This window comes from Portunus trituberculatus, chromosome 24 (assembly GCF_017591435.1).
Source record: "Portunus trituberculatus isolate SZX2019 chromosome 24, ASM1759143v1, whole genome shotgun sequence".
Taxonomy (NCBI): domain Eukaryota; kingdom Metazoa; phylum Arthropoda; class Malacostraca; order Decapoda; family Portunidae; genus Portunus; species Portunus trituberculatus.
Genome location: NC_059278.1, coordinates 3887622 through 3908612, shown reverse-complemented (window position 1 = coordinate 3908612; position 20991 = coordinate 3887622). Strand labels below are relative to the sequence as shown.

The 20991-nt window shown below is 41.6% G+C and overlaps 1 protein-coding gene across 3 annotated transcripts in view; it reads right to left on the bottom strand.

Annotated features, from left to right (window-relative positions):
* The window catches only part of LOC123508323 (nephrin-like), a 127655-nt gene that overhangs the window by 41026 nt on the left and 65638 nt on the right, over nt 1-20991 (bottom strand). For all 3 annotated transcript variants that reach the window (XM_045261933.1, XM_045261934.1, XM_045261932.1), the window contains exons 3-4: nt 20093-20222; nt 2953-3027 (exon numbers count right to left, since the gene is read on the bottom strand). In XM_045261933.1, the coding sequence (XP_045117868.1) occupies nt 2953-3027; nt 20093-20222 (205 nt within the window). The remainder of the gene's footprint in view (nt 1-2952; nt 3028-20092; nt 20223-20991) is intronic.

Below are 20991 nucleotides of genomic sequence, written 5' to 3'. Positions count from 1 at the left end.
TGTGTGTGTGTGTGTGTGTGTGTGTGTGTGTGTGTGTGTGTGTGTGTGTTCATATGTTTCTCTTGTTTTCCAATATGGTTTGATAGGCTACAAGAGTTGTCAGGAGTGTCTTTCTTGATAGGGGAAAGTGTAATTGGAAACACTAGGGTTTAACTTTACTCTCTCTCTCTCTCTCTCTCTCTCTCTCTCTCTCTCTCTCTCTCTCTCTCTCGATCCTGGCAGGCATCCCCGCTTTGAGAGGAGAGTGGTGGCGATGGAAGCGGCGACGGGAGATTAAAGAAGAGATGGAAGAAATATTGCCGTGTTGTCCTTGAGGCAATCCATCTCACACTGCAACGCTATTCTCTTCTCTTCCTCCTCCTCCACCTCCACCTTCTCTATCCCCCTTCTCACCTTCTTCCTCGTCCATCTCGCCTCGCTCCTTTTCCCTCTATAAATAACCACACTTGTCCGAACCCTGACACTGTGCATTATCACCCTTGGTTTCCCTTCCACCACCATTACCACACCACTTTCAATTCATTTCACCACCACCACCACCACCACCACCTCCAGTGAATTTCGATTTATTTCTCGCGATAGATAAAATAGAAAATAAAAAGATAAATAAGGTTGAGGGTATGGTATTGACGGTTCGATACTTTACGCCTCAATAAAGCCGCCGATTGTCGAGACTGAGGAAGAATAAGACAAATAAAATCGTGCTCGGCTTTGTTTGGAATGACAGCACACGTCCACTGAATTTCTTGGCCTTTTGCTTCCCGCTGAAAAATGGGAACTGCTGTGGCGGAACTGTTGTTGATGTTGCTGTTGCTGTTATTGTTGTTATTCTTATTCTGCTGGCTGAATGGAAATGTGCGCTTGTGATGGTAGGAATTTTGTATTGAATATCCGCAAAATATGACGATAAAACAGAATATAACATTTTCCAAGTCGGGTGAATTGAAAAGTGTTCTAGGAAATCTTTTGTGGATATTCTGAATAGAAGGTTGGTCGGTCAGTTGACTGCCGCGTTTCTTTTACCAGCGAAAAACTACTCATCAAAAAAACTTCAATGAGCAGACACCATGAAGGAGTCAAATCATGAAGAACCACTACCCTTCCACTTCACTCACTTTAAGAAAATCACATGAAGAAACACAGTACAAATTTTGAATAGACAAATACCATTAAAGAGTCAAATAATTAAGTATTACTATTGCTACCCTTGCACTTCACAAACCCATAAGAAAATCACACAGAGAAACACAGTAGGAGTCAAATAATGCCGAGTCACTACTATTGCACTTCACTGACCCGTAAAAAAATCACAGAGAAACACAGTACCCAATGCAAGTAGAAAAATACCATTAAAGAGTCAAATAATGAAGTGTTACCATCACTAGCCTTGCACTTCACTGACCCATATAAAACACACAAAGAAACACGGTACAGTACAAAGCTCAAATAGGCAAATACTATACGACAATGTAAAATATATACCTGAACATTAAGAAAATCACTGAGCAAGGAGGACATTATTATAGAAGCAAACCATAAAAATAAATTAAAAATAAATAACAACCGGGCGGGAAGAAGGTTGTGTGGGTGAGTCGGGTGAAGCGTCAGAGAGTGGGCGGCGGGCGGGTGTTCGATGAATAATGCAACCGTTAATACTAGAGTGCGTGAATGCAGAGATGAATCAGTAACATGAAGGGAGGTCAGAGGTATGAATAGCGAGCACTGCCTGGGATAGTGACTCAGCGGAACGGTTAAAGATTCAGATTCCGACTCCCACACACTTTCCTCCTCCGAATACTTCATAAAGAGGTTAAGTGCAGGTTTTTGAGGCAGAATGGAACCTCTCTCTCTCTCTCTCTCTCTCTCTCTCTCTCTCTCTCTATTCCTTCATCCACTTTCCATTCCTTTCAATTTTTCTTTCCCATAGCCAAGATTTATTGCATTTCTTTTTTTCCCTTTTCTTCTGTCTTTTTTCTCCATTTTTCTTCTCATTTATCCTTTACTTTATCTTGTTCCTCTTACTTCTCATTACTTCTTGACTATCCCTTCTTTCTCTTTCCCCTCATTACTTCCGTGACCTCCTCTTCCTTCCCTTTCCTCCTCTCATTAATTCTTTACTTTCTCTTCCTTCTCTCTCCTCTTATCACTTCTCTTACTTTTTTTCCTTCTCTCTCTCTCCTCTCACCACTTCCCTCACTCCATCCACCTCCTCTCCTTCAATACGCTCAATGATCTCCTTTATATTACGTAGTTTCCCTCACACATCTTCATAAATGTATAAATTGTTAATGAATCTTTGCATCAAGCTCGCTGTATAAAACATTACCGTATATCTAATAGTCACATTACTGACAATAAATAGATAAATAACAGCAATAACACTTATCTTTTAATCAACACGGATGCAGGAAAAAAAGGAATGAAATATAGGGATAGTTTAAAAGAGAAGAGAAAACGTGGCAGGAAAGAAATGAAGGAAGAGAGGAAGAAGCAAGATTTATAGCAATGAAAGAAAACGAGGGAGGGAATTTAGTCTCAGAGGACAGGAAATGGAGGAACCGTGGGGAGAGAGAGAGAGAGAGAGAGAGAGAGAGAGAGAGAGAGAGAGAGAGAGAGAGAGAGAGAGAGAGAGAGAGAGAGATAAGCAGGGCAGATAAGGAAAGAGGAGGGATGGTGTAGAGAGCGGAGTAGAGGAAGAATGGGGAAAATAGAGGGAAAAGGAGATAAAGTAACGTGTGGATGCGGTGGGGAGGAAGCCAGATGCGGAAGGATGATGGGGCAAGGGGAAAGTGAGGCACGAAGAGAGGAAAAGGAACATAATACAAAAAGCAAAAAGTGAGAGAGGGAGGGAACAGAGAGAGGGAGAAGACAACAAGAGAGGGATAGAACAGGAAGGAGGTGGTGAAAGGAACGTGTGTGCTGGACGAGGAGACAAAAGGAAAGGAAACTCACTGTGATCGGGGTCCCAGAACATCATCATGAACTCTTCCTGAGCCGGCTGACAGGTTGCCGCTCCTCGCATCGTAACTGTGGGGAGAGAACAGTGCCATCAGAGAAAGAGAAAGAGAGAGGCGGAAGGGAGAGGGGGGGGACTCGTCGTATCTGAAAACAGCACAAAGAAGCTTTTTTTCCAGATCATACGAAACACACGGTCAGCTCCACAATGACTCGTTTCCAGTGATCCTATTGTGGAAAAGAGCTGAAATCTGTTTTGTGTGTGTGTGTGTGTGTGTGTGTGTGTGTGTGTGTGTGTGTGTGTGTGTGTGTGTGTGTACACGTTATGAATGACAATCTTGCTCTCAGAATCCCCTGAAGGTCGTCTCCGCCATGATGACCTTTTGGCACAATTATCACGGAAGACAAACCCTGCTGGAGACTGAGAAAGCGATAAACCTACAGATAAAGTGTATGTATATTCACAGAACACACATCTATTTTCGAATTACTCATGTGTCTATCTACCCATGCTCTTCAGCCTCTAGGCCAGTAGTTCTCAACCTTTTTGTAGTTAAGAACCCCTGAGTTATTAGATCATTTACCCAAACCCCCAATAATCTGACATCGAATAGACTGTTAATTTAGGGACTAATACCAACTCAATATGCTATGGTACTGTAAAGGATATTATTACATCAGCCATCCAAGGACCCATAAACATCATCTTGTAAAGCCCCCTGGGAGGGTTCGCGAACTCCACGAAGAGAATCAGTGATAAGGAATGAAGGGTATAGAGTAAAATATTGATTGAAAATTATAGAAATGTAAAAACAGATAGAGAGGTGGATAGATAGATAAAAATCGCAAAAATAAAAAGATACATAAGTAGGAATTCAGCTTTTCTTTTTTTCATGACTAATTATACAAACTTCGAATCTTTCCTATCACACACACACACACACACACACACACACACACACACACACACACACAGATAGATAGATAGATAGATACGTTTATTGACCACAGTTTACAAAGACAAAAACTAAACATATATAAGAAAATTATAGTAATGAAAACGAAACAAGAATGAGAACAATTATAGAAGTCATCGTCAAAACTACTGTAGTCAAAAAAGAATCACAAAATAAGTAGAAAAGTCGGTGTAAAAATATGCCAACACATTGTATACGTACAGTACATGATACATTCACTCATATAAACGCAAAATATCATAAATAATTTTGCAAGAATCTTTATGTGAATATTTTCCACTAAACAGATCCGCCATATTAGTCAAACCCGTGGAGATTCTAATATCGTTTGACACAGGGCAGTCCTCAACAACGTGATTTTCAGTTTGTATCATTCCACACATACATAATCGCTCTTCTCTCGGTAAACGCCTCGCCTGTTCCACCTTTCAGTCTCAATGCATAAGCTGTGACCAGATACACGGAGACGTGTGAACGCCATCCTGTAGCGATCATTGACACACACACACACACACACACACACACACACACACACACACACACACACACACACACACACACACACACCCATCCACACACACCTACCCACACACACACACACACACCCACCCACACACACACACACACGGTAAAACACAGTAAGACGTGGTACATAATGGACGAAGAGAGCCAAGAATGGAAGGGAAAGAAAGGCATCTGGGAGGCTCCCGCCATCGTGACGTCACAGCCTGGCCAGTCGGGTCTGGCGGGCTGATGACGTCACGGACTTGACCTGGGCCGTCCCGGCCTGGCGGGCTTATATACGTTACGTAAATTATTTAAAAAATTACCTTTCAAAAAAAAAAAAAACGCCGTCAGACCCTAATGCTTTACATATTCTGACTTAGCACATATTTCAACGAACACCAAAAATATAAACAGATTCCAGATCCCAATAATATTAAAGATTTTTCTAAAAAACTATTAATAAAATGTTGGAACCCTTACCCCCAATAGAATATTTAAATGTCCGCCCATGTTGCCTTCAAAAGACATTCAACACACTTTAAAAGATGTGAACAGTCTTTTCCAACACTTTAAAGTGAGTTAAAGCTAGAAATAAATAATTCACAGGGGTACCAACAAAACTATTATTGGAACATTACCACCCTTAGAAAATTATTATACTCTCCACTAATTCCACTGACCAGGAAAGCGAAAAACTTTAGATTACATCAACTATTTTTTTGAAAACAGTAACAACTTGATACAGGTTCAGTCAAAAAAAAATTCCCAGGATGGTCATGAAAATCTGGCGCCAAAAAACGTCCTTATTTAACACTAAAAAAAGTTAACTCGGATGGAAAACACTTCAAACACAACGAAATACTAGCATAAAGCATCAAATCTTACTACTGAGCCCAAAAATACTGCCCAGGAATTAATCAAAATAATTATGGATTCTGGGCGGGCTGGACATACCGAAGATGACGGCGGGGCCTTGGAGAATGTCAACCAATCCCCCCTTGGACCTCACTTAAACCTTCATCAAACTAAAACCTGGCTATGGCAGCTGTATCTCAATAGCTGATATGAAAGCTTAGTAATACGACTGCATGTTGTGGCAAGACAGGTCTATGCTAGTGAGGGATAAGGGAGGAAAATGCCAATAAATGTGAGGTCCAAGGTGGCGGCAGGGTCTGTTGTCGGGTGGACCTCCCTCCACTACCTCACGTAAAAACATTAACCAAAATTTAAACCTGGCCATGGCGGCTGTGCCTCAACGCTGGATATGATGGCTTAGTGCCGTGGCTACATGTTGAGGCAAGGCAAGTCTATAATAGTAAGAGATAAGGCAGATAATGGCTGATGACAGAGAAGGGGGTGGCGGGATACGGGGGATTGTTTACATTAGCTAGGGTTGGTGTTGGCGGGTTTCAGTGTCCTGGTGGAGTTGATACAGTGTCAGTGGTGGTGAGGGCAGTAAGGCAGGACGAGTCAACACACTCAAATACCGAATCACTCGCTAATAATTAGGTTAAATAAAGTTAATAAGTCATGTCAATGTACCCCCGCCCACCCAGCCTTCCCTAACCTTAGCCTACCACAAACACACACGCACAGTAAACAATATTATGAGTGTTTGTGTGTGTGTGTGTGTATCTTTCGTTGCACAGATGGTAAAGCAGTGTGTGTGTGTATATAATATGTACGTGTATGAGTGTGAGCATGTATGCGTGTATGTATATGTGAGCATGGCCACACACAACACCTTACTTCTCCGAGACCAGAATAACTTGCAATAACACTCCCGAATCTCTACAAGTAATCACGTTCACTACCAATGGCACTGCCACTACCACACAGCTCTCCACCTGCCACTAGCGAGGGTTCCCGCCTAGCCACTGGTCACGTGATACCACCTCACTCTCTCATTGGCTACAGACCAAAGACTGTTTTAATTGATGAAAAGCGCTCAAGTTACACACGCCATGAAAACAAACAAACACACACACACACACACACACACACACACACACACACACACACACACACACACACAAGCAGTAAAGAGAGTTTGGTTGTGTTGTACGTCAGAAAATCATGATCATATAGCGCTGATACGAAATTATCAAACGTAACGAAGATACATGCATACATACATCAGTAAAAGAGGCGTCACTTCGGTAATTTAAGTATTTTTACGATTTATTTTTCAATCTCCCGTACAACACCAAGGTGATATAGAACTTACTGTTGTTGTCATGCTATGAAGAACAAATAACATTAACTTTCCTTCCTCTAATAATGCGTCGTACAGTTCCCACATCTGGCCTTAAGTAGCGCGAAGATAGCTACATCCCCACATAGCGCCTCTCACCTCTCGCTACCCCGCAGCGCCTCAATAATTGCTAACCAACAACCCAGAGGAGTGAGTGACGCCAGGTGAAATGGTTTATGAATCCCTATATAAAGCATCGGTCTGGAGCTCCGAGTGTGGATGTAATAGTGATGTGACAGCGCAGTGGTCATCGCCTCTCGTTCGTGTCGCTGCGGCCTGGAATTATTCGAAAGATAGAAACTGTTTCGCCTCGTCTTTCTTCCAGTTTAAAGTACTTCTTAAGTATTAATAGCAACAATATCATAGCTATAGATTCCCAGCCGTAGTCTAGTAATGATGATAATGATAATGATGAGGATGAGGGTAACGATTACCGCCGCTGTTGATGAAAATGGCACTACTGACACACACACACACAGAAAGAGAGAGAGATAGCATCCACGACACCAAAGCTTCATCGCTCACTGAGGAAACACTTATGGTGAAATAAACAAATGTCATCAATGTATTGTTAAGGGGAGGTTTACACTCACCTCTAACAAACACTCCTTAAATTTGTGTTCACCTTTTCCTTTCGCGTTTTCAATTCCAATTCCTCTGTTCAGCACTCGCACCATCACACACACACACACACACACACACAGGCCGCGGCAGAGCAAACGTTCCGACGAAGGATATGCAATTTTTTTTACATTTAGAAGCACGACCTCGGCATCTTTTGAAGGACTTTTCACTCGCTCTACCATCCTTCATGTTACGGCATCTCTCTCTCTCTCTCTCTCTCTCTCTCTCTCTCTCTCTCTCTCTCGCTCTGAAAATGGGAGTTATATTTTCTTAACCACTTTCCCGTGTCCTCAAAACTATTTCACCCAGTCTTTTTACTCCCCAAGTGAAGCGAAACCCTCTCACGAGTCTCATTAGGCAAGTGTGGACATGACGAAGAGTAGTTTTATCATCCCCGCCACTCTCTCTCTCTCTCTCTCTCTCTCTCTCTCTCTCTCTCTCTCTCTCTGAATCATCTTAGTAATCCAGAATGAAATATACCAAACGAGAAGGCTGATGAAATATAACATAGCGATGATAACCAAACTTAACCTAATCTAATCTAACCCAACCTAACCTAACCTCACCTAACCCAACCCAACTCAACCTAACTTAATCTGACCTGACCTGACCTGACCTGACCTGACCTAACCTAAACCAACTTAACCTAACATGACGAGGATAATAAACCGATTTTTAAAAGGGTTTTGTTATCCACTCCTTTATCTTATGGTCATTTTTGGAACGCCACAATTGGTCGACGGTTCATTTTTAGTCTGCAGTGTGTCTTGTCTTCTTCAGTAAATATCTTGTTGTTGTTCTTCTATTATTACTATTTTTTAAAGGCCACATATTAGTTATGTCTCATGAGTGTTGTTGTTTTTTCCTCATTAAACTGTTACTTGAATCTTGAATGCACTCGACTATTCTAATAACTTTCACTACAGTTTGTTAACACCTTCAGTACTGAGACACATTTCTACCATGAGTTTTGGGTGTGATTAGACGATTTTATTTACATCAGGACGGGTTTATGGAGGTCAGAAGATTAATGGTCCAGAGTCTTCACTATTTTAATCTCCACATGAATTTCTGAAGGTGTATAAAATCACTAAATAGTAGCCAGAATAAATATGAAGACGTGTCATGATACTGAGGAGGTCGAACTGCTACTAGAATGCTAAAAACACTTCAATATCCTAATAGCTTTCAGTACAGTTCGTCAATTGTAATCCACATAAGTCCTAAAAACACTGGAGATTATTTGCTTATTTTGTTTACGTTACACGCATACACATTTCTACTTCATACCCACAATTCCTCACAGTTGGACCATTCCTGCTGGTAATCACCATAACCATCATCACCCATTACTAGTTTATGGCTGGAATAACCCTCCTCTATCCCGGCTTGGTTTACGGCAGTGTGTCAATTTATGGTAAGGTTCACTGGAATCCTTTTCCATCTCGTCTCCCCACAATTCCACGCGGACGTTCGAATATTACCTTAGTTTATTGGTTATCAAGACTCGTATTCTCAAACCCTTCCTCTCTCGTAATGACAGTTTTGAAGGGCCACAGAGATTATGAGTCAGGTTATCATGGCTATTTCTTCCCTTTCATCATATAAATTCTTATACTTTATTTGGTTATCAAGATTATTATTCTCAAACCCCTTTTGTTCTCATAAGGATTATTCTTAAATGCTATGGACATTATGAGTCAGGTTATCGTGGCTAATTCTCCTTTTCACCAAGCAGTTCCTTTGTTAAACTATCACCGGAATCATGAAAGCATTAGCAGAAAACGTAATGATTTTCAAGAGAGTCTATTAACCCCTTCAATACTGGCACGCATTTTTTACCTTGAGTTTTCTAATATAATCAGTGATTTTACTTACATTAGAAAGGGTCTATGGAGGTCAGAAGATTAATGGCCAGCGTTGTAACTATTCCAATCCCCACGTAAGTTTCTGAAGGTGTTTAAAATCACCAAATAGTAAGCGGAATAAATATGAAGACGTGAAGGAAATAAAAGCAGTCGAGGCAAGACTCGGAAACAATTAGTACTATGAACCTAAGTGTGTGTGTGTGTGTGTGTGTGTGTGTGTGTGTGGTGTTCCTCGGGAGTGAAATCGTGAAAGAGGTCAAGGTAATTTCCCTAGTGTGTTGTGTGATCTCGTTCCTCTGCTCACTAACGCGCTGGTCGTTCATGTTCGATCCAATAAATAGATAATATTCCTCAAGGGGAGTAGAGTGTTTCATTTTCTGACCGGAAAACACCAATACACCAATTTTTATGATGATGGTAGTGCTGGTGGTGGCAGTGGTGGTGGCGGTAGTAGTAGTAGTAGTAGTAGTAGTAGTAGTAGTAGTAGTAGTAGTAGTAGTAGTAGTAGTAGTAGTAGTAGTAGTAGTAGTAGTAGTAGTAAAAGTAGCAAGAACGGAATTAACACCAGAACAGCCTTGATAACACAATTTTGAGCTACATCTCCTATATTCTCCACCTCTTCCTCTATACTCCTCCAAATTCTTCGTTCTTCTCCTCCTTCTCCTGCTGCTCATCCTGCTACTTTATCCTTCGCTCTTCTCCTCCTTCTACTTCATCTTCTGATTCTCCCCGGGCCTTCTCCTCCATATCGTCATTACCAGCGCCAGGCAATCCCGGACGCCTGGTGCGCTTCCTCGTGTGCTCCGTGCGAGTGCTGGGCTTCACTCGCTCACAGGATCACACTTCCCGAGAATTACGAGGCCTCAGATCCTACGTCCACTCCCACACACACACACACACACACACACACCTTGCGACATTACACCTAAAGCACCTTATTTAATTAGCAAAGCCCCACACTCTCTCTCTCTCTCTCTCTCTCTCTCTCTCTCTCTCTCTCTCTCTCTCTCTCTCTCTCTCTCTCTCTCTCTCTCTCTCTCTCTCTCTCTTATTCATGCACTTTCCATTTTCCTTTCATCAATGCAAAGTCCAACGTTTAACTTTTCACTGCGAAACTTTTCTTCAGATTTCCAACGTTGGGCTGAGTTTATAACATAATATATACTCTGCATAAAATAACTCCCTAAACTGGCAATAATTTCCAGAGGTATTTTTCGGTGACTGTGCTGGAATCCACATGTTATAGCGACACCCAGCAGACCGGAATGGAAGCGCGGCGCCATTGAACCAAGTTTGTGAGAGGGAGTGTTGGATTGAGAGCAAGGTGGAGCAGGAGATGGCCGGTTCACTGCACTACTCACTCGCCAACTACTGCGCCTTCATATTCATGTGTCCGTGTGTCTTTTCTCTGTTTATTATTGCCGCAGAGTCAATAAAAGTGAAGCTGATGATAACGGTGATTGGTTTGAGGGTAAAATGTCTCTTTTTTTTATCTTTCTCTCTCTCTCTCTCTCTCTCTCTCTCTCTCTCTCTCTCTCTCTCTCTCTCTCTCTTGTATATGTCTATGCGCCAATGTTAATGACGCTGATTGATGGAAAAGAACAAAATGTGAGTCTACATGTCACTTCCTCTCTCTGTTTCTTTGCCTCGTGATGCTGATGATGATGATAACTGGCTAAGAGAATAAGAAAAAATGCCACTTTCTTTCGCTGTTTTCTTTTTTTTTTTTCTATGTCAACATTAACGATGGTAAATGTCAATATAACTACCGTACTTTTTTTTGTTCGCCTTATGAAACGCACTATTTTCAAATGTAGATGATTCGAATTCTAGCCTTATCGTGCGTCTTACATCCCGAGGGTTGAGTTGTAGCAAGGCAAGGGGATTACAGTTACCTAGAAGCAACTGTTTTCAGAATCTTCCCTCTACCCATTTCAAGTCCTGTGGTATGCCAAGAGTCAATCAAGGAGTCGTCAGTTACCAGAGGAAAACTGTTAGTAGATCCGAGGACCCAAGACGAGTGTGGGACGCAAAATTAGAATTATCTAGAAGCCATTATGTTCAGAATCTTCCCTCTCCCCATTTCAAATCCTGTGGTATGCCAAGAGTCAATCAAGGAGTCGTCAGTTACCAGAGGAAAACTGTTAGTAGATCCGAGAACCGGAGACAAATGTACGATGCAAAATTAGAATTATCTAGAAGCCATTGTGTTTAGAATCTTCCCTTTTTCCATTTCAAGTCCTGTGATATACCAAGAATTAATCGTCAGTTGTTATAGGAAAACTGTTAATAGATCCGAGAATCCAAGACGAATGTAAGACGCAAAAAATACAATGAGAGGGATTGTGGCAGTTCACCTGACTTCCATCCGGGATTATATGACGGAATGGATCAGCGTTGGATATAGTGTTGCCTCATCGCCGAGTCTCCGTGACCGTGTAACATGAATACCCAAAACACGTCTCTTGTCACTGGATATCTATTCCTCGATGGACATTTTTCTTCGCGAGCATCAACAAGGCCCAGAACCTTCCACCCAGTACTGTACTCCCTACATGTTATGAGGTATTCGCGTAGTTGATATATGTTGGATGTAATTGTCTCGCTACACGTGGCAGCCTTCTGTACCCGTGGCGGGGCGGTTATGCCATAGAGCTTTAATGAAGTATAAGACTGTAGGGAAGCAATAAGAACAAAAACAACAAAAATAACAAAAACAACAAGAATAATGAGAACTAATGGAAAGATAAAAACAACAACTACAACAGCATCATCATCATTAACTTCTTCAATACTAGGGCATATTTTTATCTTAAGACTTGTGTACGATTAGACCCTTTTATTGACATTAATTTAGGATCTATGGAGGTCAGAAGATTAATAGACACAGTCTTCACTATTTCAAGATCCCCACATAAGTTTCTGAATCTGCATAAAATCATCAAATAGTAATCAGAATGAATATGGAAACGCGTCATGGTACAGAAGAGGATAACAACTGTGGCATTTACGAATACTACTACTACAACCACCACTACTACTGTTTCTCCCTCCTCTTATTCTTTTCTTGCTATTTTTAGACTTTCCTTCTTCGTTTTTGTTTAGTCAATACTGCACTAACAAGGACAGCAACAAAATAAACATCTGCAGAAATAATAAAAGTAAGAATACCAGTAACAACAGCGAAACATTAGTAGTTGTGTGTCTTTCCGCTGCTGAAAACAGGAGCTTTATTCAACAAAACAATGACGCAAGAGTCTCGGGGAGGCTGCTAACGAAAGGGAACCAGAAGGAACACATTCATTCGAGAACTTAGGGGAGAGAAACAGTTACCTAAATTTCCACCAGCTACATAATTCCTGGGATATCTAATTATGTAGATATCTTTTTTCCAACATCAGTGCATGTGTGTTTGGGTTCAGTGTATAATAATTTACTGCGCTGCTTTGTATTTCACTCTGATATGAATCTATTTGTGTTCGAGTGAGTGTATCTGCTTGTGTGTGTGTGTGTGTGTGTGTGTGTGTGTGTGTGTGTGTGTGTGTGTGTGTGTGTGTGTCTTTTTATGTTTATGCGTTTCAAGTTTTATTGTGTTTTAAGCCATTTACAAGTTCTTATGGAAATCATTTTGATGAACCATGCCTTCCAAGTCCTCCTGTAACTGTAATATTTGGTTGTGGTCAATCTCTCTCTCTCTCTCTCTCTCTCTCTCTCTCTCTCTCTCTCTCTCTCTCTCTCTCTCTCTCTCTCTCTCTCTCTCTCTCTCTCTCTCTCTCTCTCTCTCTCTCTCTCTCTCTCTCTCTCTCTCTCTCTCTCTCTCTCTCTCTCTCTCTCTCTCTCTCTCTCTCTCTCTCTCTCTCGTCTCATATTACGGATGCACTTTTGTTATAACTTCCTGCAGCAACTTTCTCCCACCTATGCTCGTCGACTCCAGCTTTTTTTTCCTCTTCCCCTTCTCACTGCGTTAACCATTTTCTGCATTATATTGATACCACTGTTTTCCTGGCCACTCTATGTCTGCCAACCGTATTCACCAGCCTGTCAGCCAAACACTAACACCCCTTAACCTTTGCAGGCTTCACTTTTTCATATTTTTTTCGCGATATTAAAGGCAAAATACCTCCCCGTCACTTCTCAAAATTCCTTTCCTTTCTGGCCACCTGACGGGGATCAATGAGACTCAATGTTGTGGATTCTCGTGTATTGATCAATCGACTCGCTATCGTTTACTGAGTGGATTTTAAAATACTACTTATTCCTTTTCTCTCGGATCTATATTGGTCTGCGTGCTTGAGGTTTATCGAGGTATTGACAGGTTCTGAGCGCCCTCGCTACCCTGTCACTCTTTTGTCCCCCACCTGGCGATTCAAAGATCTCAGGAGCAGAAGGCAGCACGCGACTGTACCTTAGTTCGTGCTTTGATGTTCCTCTTAGCGCTGTCATCTTTATCTTAGCAGGAAAGGGCAAGCACATTCCTGGTATCTTGTTCTACTCGTGCGTGTATAGAGCGTGCTTGCTCTCTTGACTGGTTCTGCATTCCACGAGTTTCTCCTGTGTACCATGTGAAAGTCACACATGCCAGTTTGCCAGTTCGTTTTTTATTTATTTTCGTCGTGAGGTGAAATATGTAAAGCTATGTAAAGTTGTTACCTAATGCAAACTATCCTTGCCTAACCTAACACAGTCTTGGCTAACCTAACGTAACACAACACAATATTACATCGTATAATAACACAGCGCAGCGTAAGTTAACCTCTTCATTACAAGGACGCGTTTCCATATTTATTTTGGTTACTATTTAGCGATTTTATACAGTTTCATAAGTTTATGTGGAGATTGAAATAGTGAAGACTGTGGCCATTAATTTTCTGACCTCCATAGACCCTTCTTAATGTCAATAAAATCATTTAATTATAAACCAAAAGTCAAGGTAAAAATGCATCTCACTAATGAAGAGGTTTACCTTGCTTATCATAATCCAACCACAAAAAGTAACCGATCGAATGCCACATTTACAACCTGAGTGTTTTCTGAGAGGATGGAAGATAACAACTCGTGATTCAGTACTGGGACACATTTTTACCTTGAGATTTGTTTACGATTAGACCATTCTATTTACATTAGGAAAGGTCTATAGAGGTCAGATGATTAATGGCCACAGTCTCCACTATTTTAATCCTACACATGAATTTCTGAAGCTGTATAAAATCAGCAAATAGTAAACAGAATGAATATGGAAACGCGTCATAGTACTGAAGGGGTTAAGAGTGTAGCCCAGAGTTGCATTGTTGTATTTCACTGCACTGAGCGCTCGTACAGAACAAATGGACTCGTGCTCCATTAATCTGCATCACTGAGCCAGTATTTTATCACTCACTGACGAAAGAGAAAGAAAAAACAAACTTGATTTTCCGAATTCTTACGTTACTGGTGCTCTTGCCAAGTAAGTTTTATTATTCAGCTTCTTTCCTTCAGTTCTCTTTCTTTCTCTATTTTTGGTTCTTTCTTTATTTTTCTCCTCTCTTTTTTTACCATTGCTTGTTTCCTTCTTCCACCACGGCGCTGTCTGGAACGTCAAATATGCTATCGAAGAGGCGTCTGTCTTGGCCGCGCGAGATATTGCATTCCTGGGGAGCTTAACAAAACCACCCTGCTCTTGTTAAGCTTGGGGAGAATGCCGATCTTAGCATTTCTTCTTAAACTTAATTGTAAGTTTGTGAAGTTAAGTACAAATGATTGCACACTGTACCTTTCTACCTCTTTAATTAACCCTCGTGTTAGGAACTAAGAAACCCTGGATTGTTTGCTCCGGTGAGATTAATAGAACAAAATGTGAAAGATAATTCACCCCTTCAGCACCATGAGGCGTTTTTATATTTATTCTGGTCACTCTTTGTTCATTTTACACAGCTTCAGAAACATATATTGGGGTTAAAAAATAAAAACTCTGGCTATCACTCCTCTGACCTCCATAGGCCATTCCCAATGTATATAAAATCGTTTTACAGTACCCAAAAGTCAAGGTACAAATGCGTCTCACTAGTGAAGGGATTTAGATCACTGACGGAGAAAATTTAATGGCGAAGGTAAGAAAAGGATATGGGAAAGGAAGGAAGAAGAGAAGGAAGAAAGGAATGGATGCAGAGACGCTTCAATCAAGTAAATCATCTGGGCGAAGCTTTAGAATAATGTCTCGCACGCATGACTGGGAACGAACCACTTTGGATGAGTCGTTGTAATAAGCAGTAATTGCCATTCTTAAACGCATATTTAGTCTATTATATGGAGCGTCCTAATCAAGGCAAGATAACTAGATGGAATCAGGCGGACCATGCCACTAAATTGGGAGCACGTCACGTTTCCGGTGGGCGATTGAAGTTCGACTTTTATGAAGCTTATTCAATCACCGAGCCGGATTGGATCATCATTTTTGGCTTTTCTTCTACTTTTTTACAAGCGAAAAACTAACAAAGATATATTCACTGTCTCATTCTTCTCAGCGATACAAATAGATGTAATTTCTCCGTGATTATTTTCCTTTTCTCACGCCGAGAACAGAACACACTCGCGTCATTAACCCTTTCAGTACCATGACGCGTTTCCATATTCTTTCTTACTATTTGGTGATTTTATACAGCTTCAGAAACTTATGTGAGTGATTAAAATAGCGAAGACTGTGGCCATTAATCTTCTGACCTCCATAGACCCTTCCTATTGTCAATAAAATGGTCTAATTGTACACGAATCTCAAGGTAAAAATGTGTCCCAGTACTGAAAGGGTTAATATTGCAGCTGTGTTTTTTGTTAAATAAATATTAATATAACTTTCTCTGCGTTTCCTCAATTCAATCGGGAGTTTGGAATTTCCTTACCGAGACACATTTTGAATATTTTACACTTATTTTTCATAACAAGATTATTATTACAACCTTTTATCTTAACTTGAGTAACTTTCCTTGCCTCCGCCAGCATTAGTAATCCAATTCAGTATCAGAAACATAAAGATAACTGCAAAATCTCATTGAGTCAAGAAAAGTTTTGTCTTCTTACTGTGTTTCCTTATGAACACAACTCGCTATTCAATATGGCTTCCGAAATCCAATTGAAAATAAAAATAAAACGACTCCTGATTCCACAGATTTACGGTCTATTTTCTCTAATGGTATTATTCCGCCCTTCTGTGTATTATCCTTCCTTCTGTTCTTTATCCCGTAACGTCTTTCAGCTTTCTCTTCCCCTGCTTGCTTTTTTTCTTCCTTTTTGCTCCCCCATCTCTTCCTTATGGTTCTCCCTTGCTCAATTTTCTTAGTTAACTTCAACTTTATTTTTCTTCACACCTCTCCTCTCCCTTTTTCCCATCTGTCTTCCATGTTTTACCCTTCATATATATATCTCTCTCTCTCTCTCTCTCTCTCTCTCTCTCTCTCTCTCTCTCTCTCTCTCTCTCTCCACAGCTGGTCATAATGTTCCCCATTTTCCCTTCTTAACATCACTTCCCTTCCTGACTTACTACCATTTTTCTCCTCATTCTCCTTTACACCGCATTTTATTTCTTCCTTTTTACCTTTCACACTCTCTTCTCTCACATCCCTTTCCTTCCCTTCCTGGCGCCGCTCCTTTTCCTTCGTTTTTCCCTCGCTATTCAGGTCCCCAGTCGGATAAAATAACAAAGGGCTTCTGGGGCTCCACAAGTTCTCTGTATTGGCTTATCACTCCCTGATTTGGCAACTCGGAACCACAACAAGAAAACTCCGTGCAGCTACTTTCTCCCTATCACACGCGCTCGCTTACCAAACACACACACACACACACACGTCCCAGAAGGAGGAGGAGGAGGAGGAGGAGGAGGAGGAGGAGGAGGAGGAGGAGGAGGAGAAGGAAGAGGAGGCGGAAAAGAAAATTATCAACAACAACGACAAAACTTACCTGTATACCTATTTTTTCTCTATATTAATTCTGAAAATATGTTATATTCAGACTGTTTTAACATCGCGTGTGTGTGTGTGTGTGTGTGTGTGTGTGTGTGTGTGTGTGTGTGTGTGTGTGTGTGTGTGTTCGTCATGAGGGTGCATATGATAGAGGCAACACCCATCAAGTCAGTTAGGCGTGACTGGAACCTCTTACTCGGCGGAAGGGAAAAGTTAGGGATGGAATATCTTCCTTTCCCGCTTCCTGCTGAGAGGAGAGAAGTGGTCTCCGTAGCGCAGCAGCAGGTCGGGTGTCAGTCCGTGTGTAATGTGTCTGGACAGGCGATGTGAGCACGGCCTGGTTTTGTTCACTGTTTCTTTTGGAGGTTTAATCCTCTGTAGCTTTATATTATGTGTAATATTTCTCATCCTGCTTTCTTCCCGCCATGGAAATACTATAAATTAGCACAAAAACGAAATAATAGTTTAAGCAAATTATGTATTGAGGATTAATTTTGAGTGGTACCAACAAACCAATGAACTAGCACTGTCGCACAGCAAGTGATTCACTGTTTAGACTCAGCAACAAGTTTCTATTACGTGCTTTTGGTTTTGAAATAATGTAGACAGTCAACCTACTGAGTATTGATCTAATCTTTCCTCTTAGTTGACACAAGCTGATGTTTTGTTTTTTCAAAATGCAGCACGTCTTTTCCGGGACAATATTACTCCAACATGGTCCTATGCACAAGTGAAAAGTTTGTTTCGACCACAATATCTGAAGCCCCAATATCAGTCTTCAATAATCTATCTTCTCATCAGTCGACACTGACGGTAGTCTCACCAAAACAGTCTTAACGTCAAGTCCTGAAATTGTTATCTTTGCTTACAATGGAGGCATCAAGATATTGTCCTTGAAACTTGTGCACAACGTCGCATTGCAAAGTATTGTTTGAGAATAAACACGCGTGGAATTAGTGGAACTTATAGTCACTCTCCATTATTGTCTACCCCCTCGTAGGCCTTACCTCGCCAGACTGGACGCTCCAGCGGTATTCCAAGCAGCTCAAGGAAGGCTGCTCTGGGCCGTGAGTGGTGTCCTTGAACTCTGCCTCCACTTGAAAACAAGGAGCGAGTTGCACCACAAACACCCAATTTTCCACTCGCTGATACAGCACACACGATTTCCGAGATTATCAATAAAATCTTTTTGCACCACAGTGGCAATATAGCGAGGATTACTGCACAGTTTCCTGCTATAATGAATAAAGCTATATGAAAGACGCTTTTCACTCAGGGAAACTCAACCATCTTGTGGTTCCCATGAGAACGACATCCTCTCACTAGATCAGATTGCTATGTGTAAATCTCAACCATCATGACCTGACATCTCAGCAGCTGCCACACTGCTCTGGTCACCCTGCCCGCCTCGCTTCTTCACTGCTTCCATCAGCTTAGTCACCAGGTTGCATGTTACCTTTGTCTAGTGATGTGCGCCATTTTCCTTCTTGTTGCAATGACACGTGTAAACGCAAATACAATTATCACATCTAGCTTTTGTCAAATGTCGGAATATTTGTTTCAGTTTCAATGAGTCACCTTAAGAGTATTCTTCAAATACTGTCTTGTAAAAGTCTATTCCCCCAGGACGCATTATGTGTGGAAGGCATAATGTCTATCGGATATGAACGAAACTAAGACGATGATAAAGAGCAGGAGAGAGAGAGAGAGAGAGAGAGAGAGAGAGAGAGAGAGAGAGAGAGAGAGAGAGAGAGAGAGAGAGAGAGAGAGAGAGAGAGAGCAGTGAAGTCGCATAGGCAATTACTAGGAAAGAATGTTATGAAGGGACGTTGAGGGAGGTGACCATATGGTAGAAGGAAAGAAAGCGAGAGAACAATCTGCGAGGGAAGGATGGGAAGGAAAAAAAATAAAATTGAATGAATAAACAAACTGGGTTTGAAACTATCTAATAAAAATTTTTGTCACCACTTTTCTCATTCAGGTATTCCCAAATATTGAAACATTAGTGAGTTTGTGTGTATGAAGGGATGTGTATGTGTGTGTGTGTGTGTGTGTGTGTGTGTGTGTGTGTGTGTGTGTGTGTGTGTGTGTGTGTGTGGGTAAGAAAAACAGCAAAGAGAGAAATATCAAACGACACATTTCTTCCTTCCGCCCCCACACGGCCCGGCCAGTGCGGCGTGCAGCGTGCGGGGCGGGTGTTGGGCACGTTCAGGATAACGTGCCTCCTGCCGAAGTGGAACTCTAATGGTGGACGTGTGTGTTTTGAAGTTTGTCTTTTTTTCTGTGTGTGTGTGTGTGTGTGTGTGTGTGTGTGTGTGTGTGTGTGTGTGTGTGTGTGTGTGTGTGTGTCTGTGGCCTCGTAGAGTTTCGTGCAAAGCCTCTCCTGGACGCGGGCGTGATGGAGGACCATTGATATAACTACATTACACACACACACACACACACACACACACACACACACACACACACACACACACACACACACACACACCTTATATGATAATGTTGCAGAGTTTTAAAAAAAATGGTGACCTGCGGAGTTGTGGCAGTGCGGGTTTCCCATGTCAGAGTGTGGGCGTGAATGCGTGGGGCGCGCCAGGGCGCGGGATGAATAGGCGCGGATCACACAGCGGAATGCTTTTGAACCGAGTAAGGGGAAGTAACACTAGAACACTTTTTTTTTAAGAGAATAGATGAAAATGAGTTTTGACAAAATACTTTCATACTAAGGTGCGACGCTCCATGATTACGACAATAAAGGCGAACGGTCATAACAATGCAAATGTGGCGCTTCACAAAATTGTAATGTATCCAAAATAATAAAGAGGAACCACAACGCCGGAATCATGTCACAACACCTCTAACAATACTCCGGGTGAAAAAATATACATGTGTTCACTATCGCCGCCATTCCCCGCCTTTACCCGGCAAAAGGGGAAGAAAAACGGAATAAAACAGAGAGAATGAGACGTGACTGACCTGTAGAAGGGGTGATTCTCCCGCCCGCGGTACCAGAGCACCAGGTGCGGCGTGTTGGTGTTGGTGTTTCGGACTCGGCAGGGCAGCTGGGTGGTCCACGTAGCCATTGTCTCCACTTTCTCCGGGGGCGCTGGAGGGGAAGAGAAATAGGAGGATGAATGACTACAGTTTTATTGCCTCTATAACACCAACACAAATTTCATCACGCCACAAACTGCACTTAACTTTACACAACATTAGCCGCTGCAACAGTACTACTCGCCGAGTTTATATAAAGAAAACCCATAAAAGTTAATCATTTTTCGGAACATTCCAGCGGCAAGAACACCACCACCTAGTATTCACTTTATGAAAGAAACAGCGTCAAGATTCATCCTCTTTATTTTCTTTTTTTTTTTCTTTACTTCCCAACAGAAGCAGAATTTATTCACTTCATGAAAAAAAAAAAACACAAAAATTAATCACTTTCCCGAGACATTTACCCAACAGAAAACGTAGTCACTCAACTGGGAAAAAATGAGAGAAAAAAAAAAGAAACACTACAAAGTTTTCACAACTAAGTGTGGAGGAAAACAGTTGTCCACGTACACTCGTAAAGAACCTGAAAAATAGAACCCTCGCTACATCAAAGCTACGAGGAGAGATTCAGAATTCATAAATACCAAGCAAAAAGAAAAAAATGGCACACTGCAGTCGTCGAGGGTAAGGAAGAGAGAGAGAGAGAGAGAGAGGGGCGGTAATGGTCGCGCGGGAGGAAAAGAAAGGACGGAACGAGGTAGCCAGTATGACAAAGAGGGTGAGGAGCGGTACCCAATAAATGGCTGATATTTACAAGCCCTTCACGCTGTTCATCTGCTGACAAAAGAATCGGGGAAGGAAAGAGAAAGGGTGATACATAC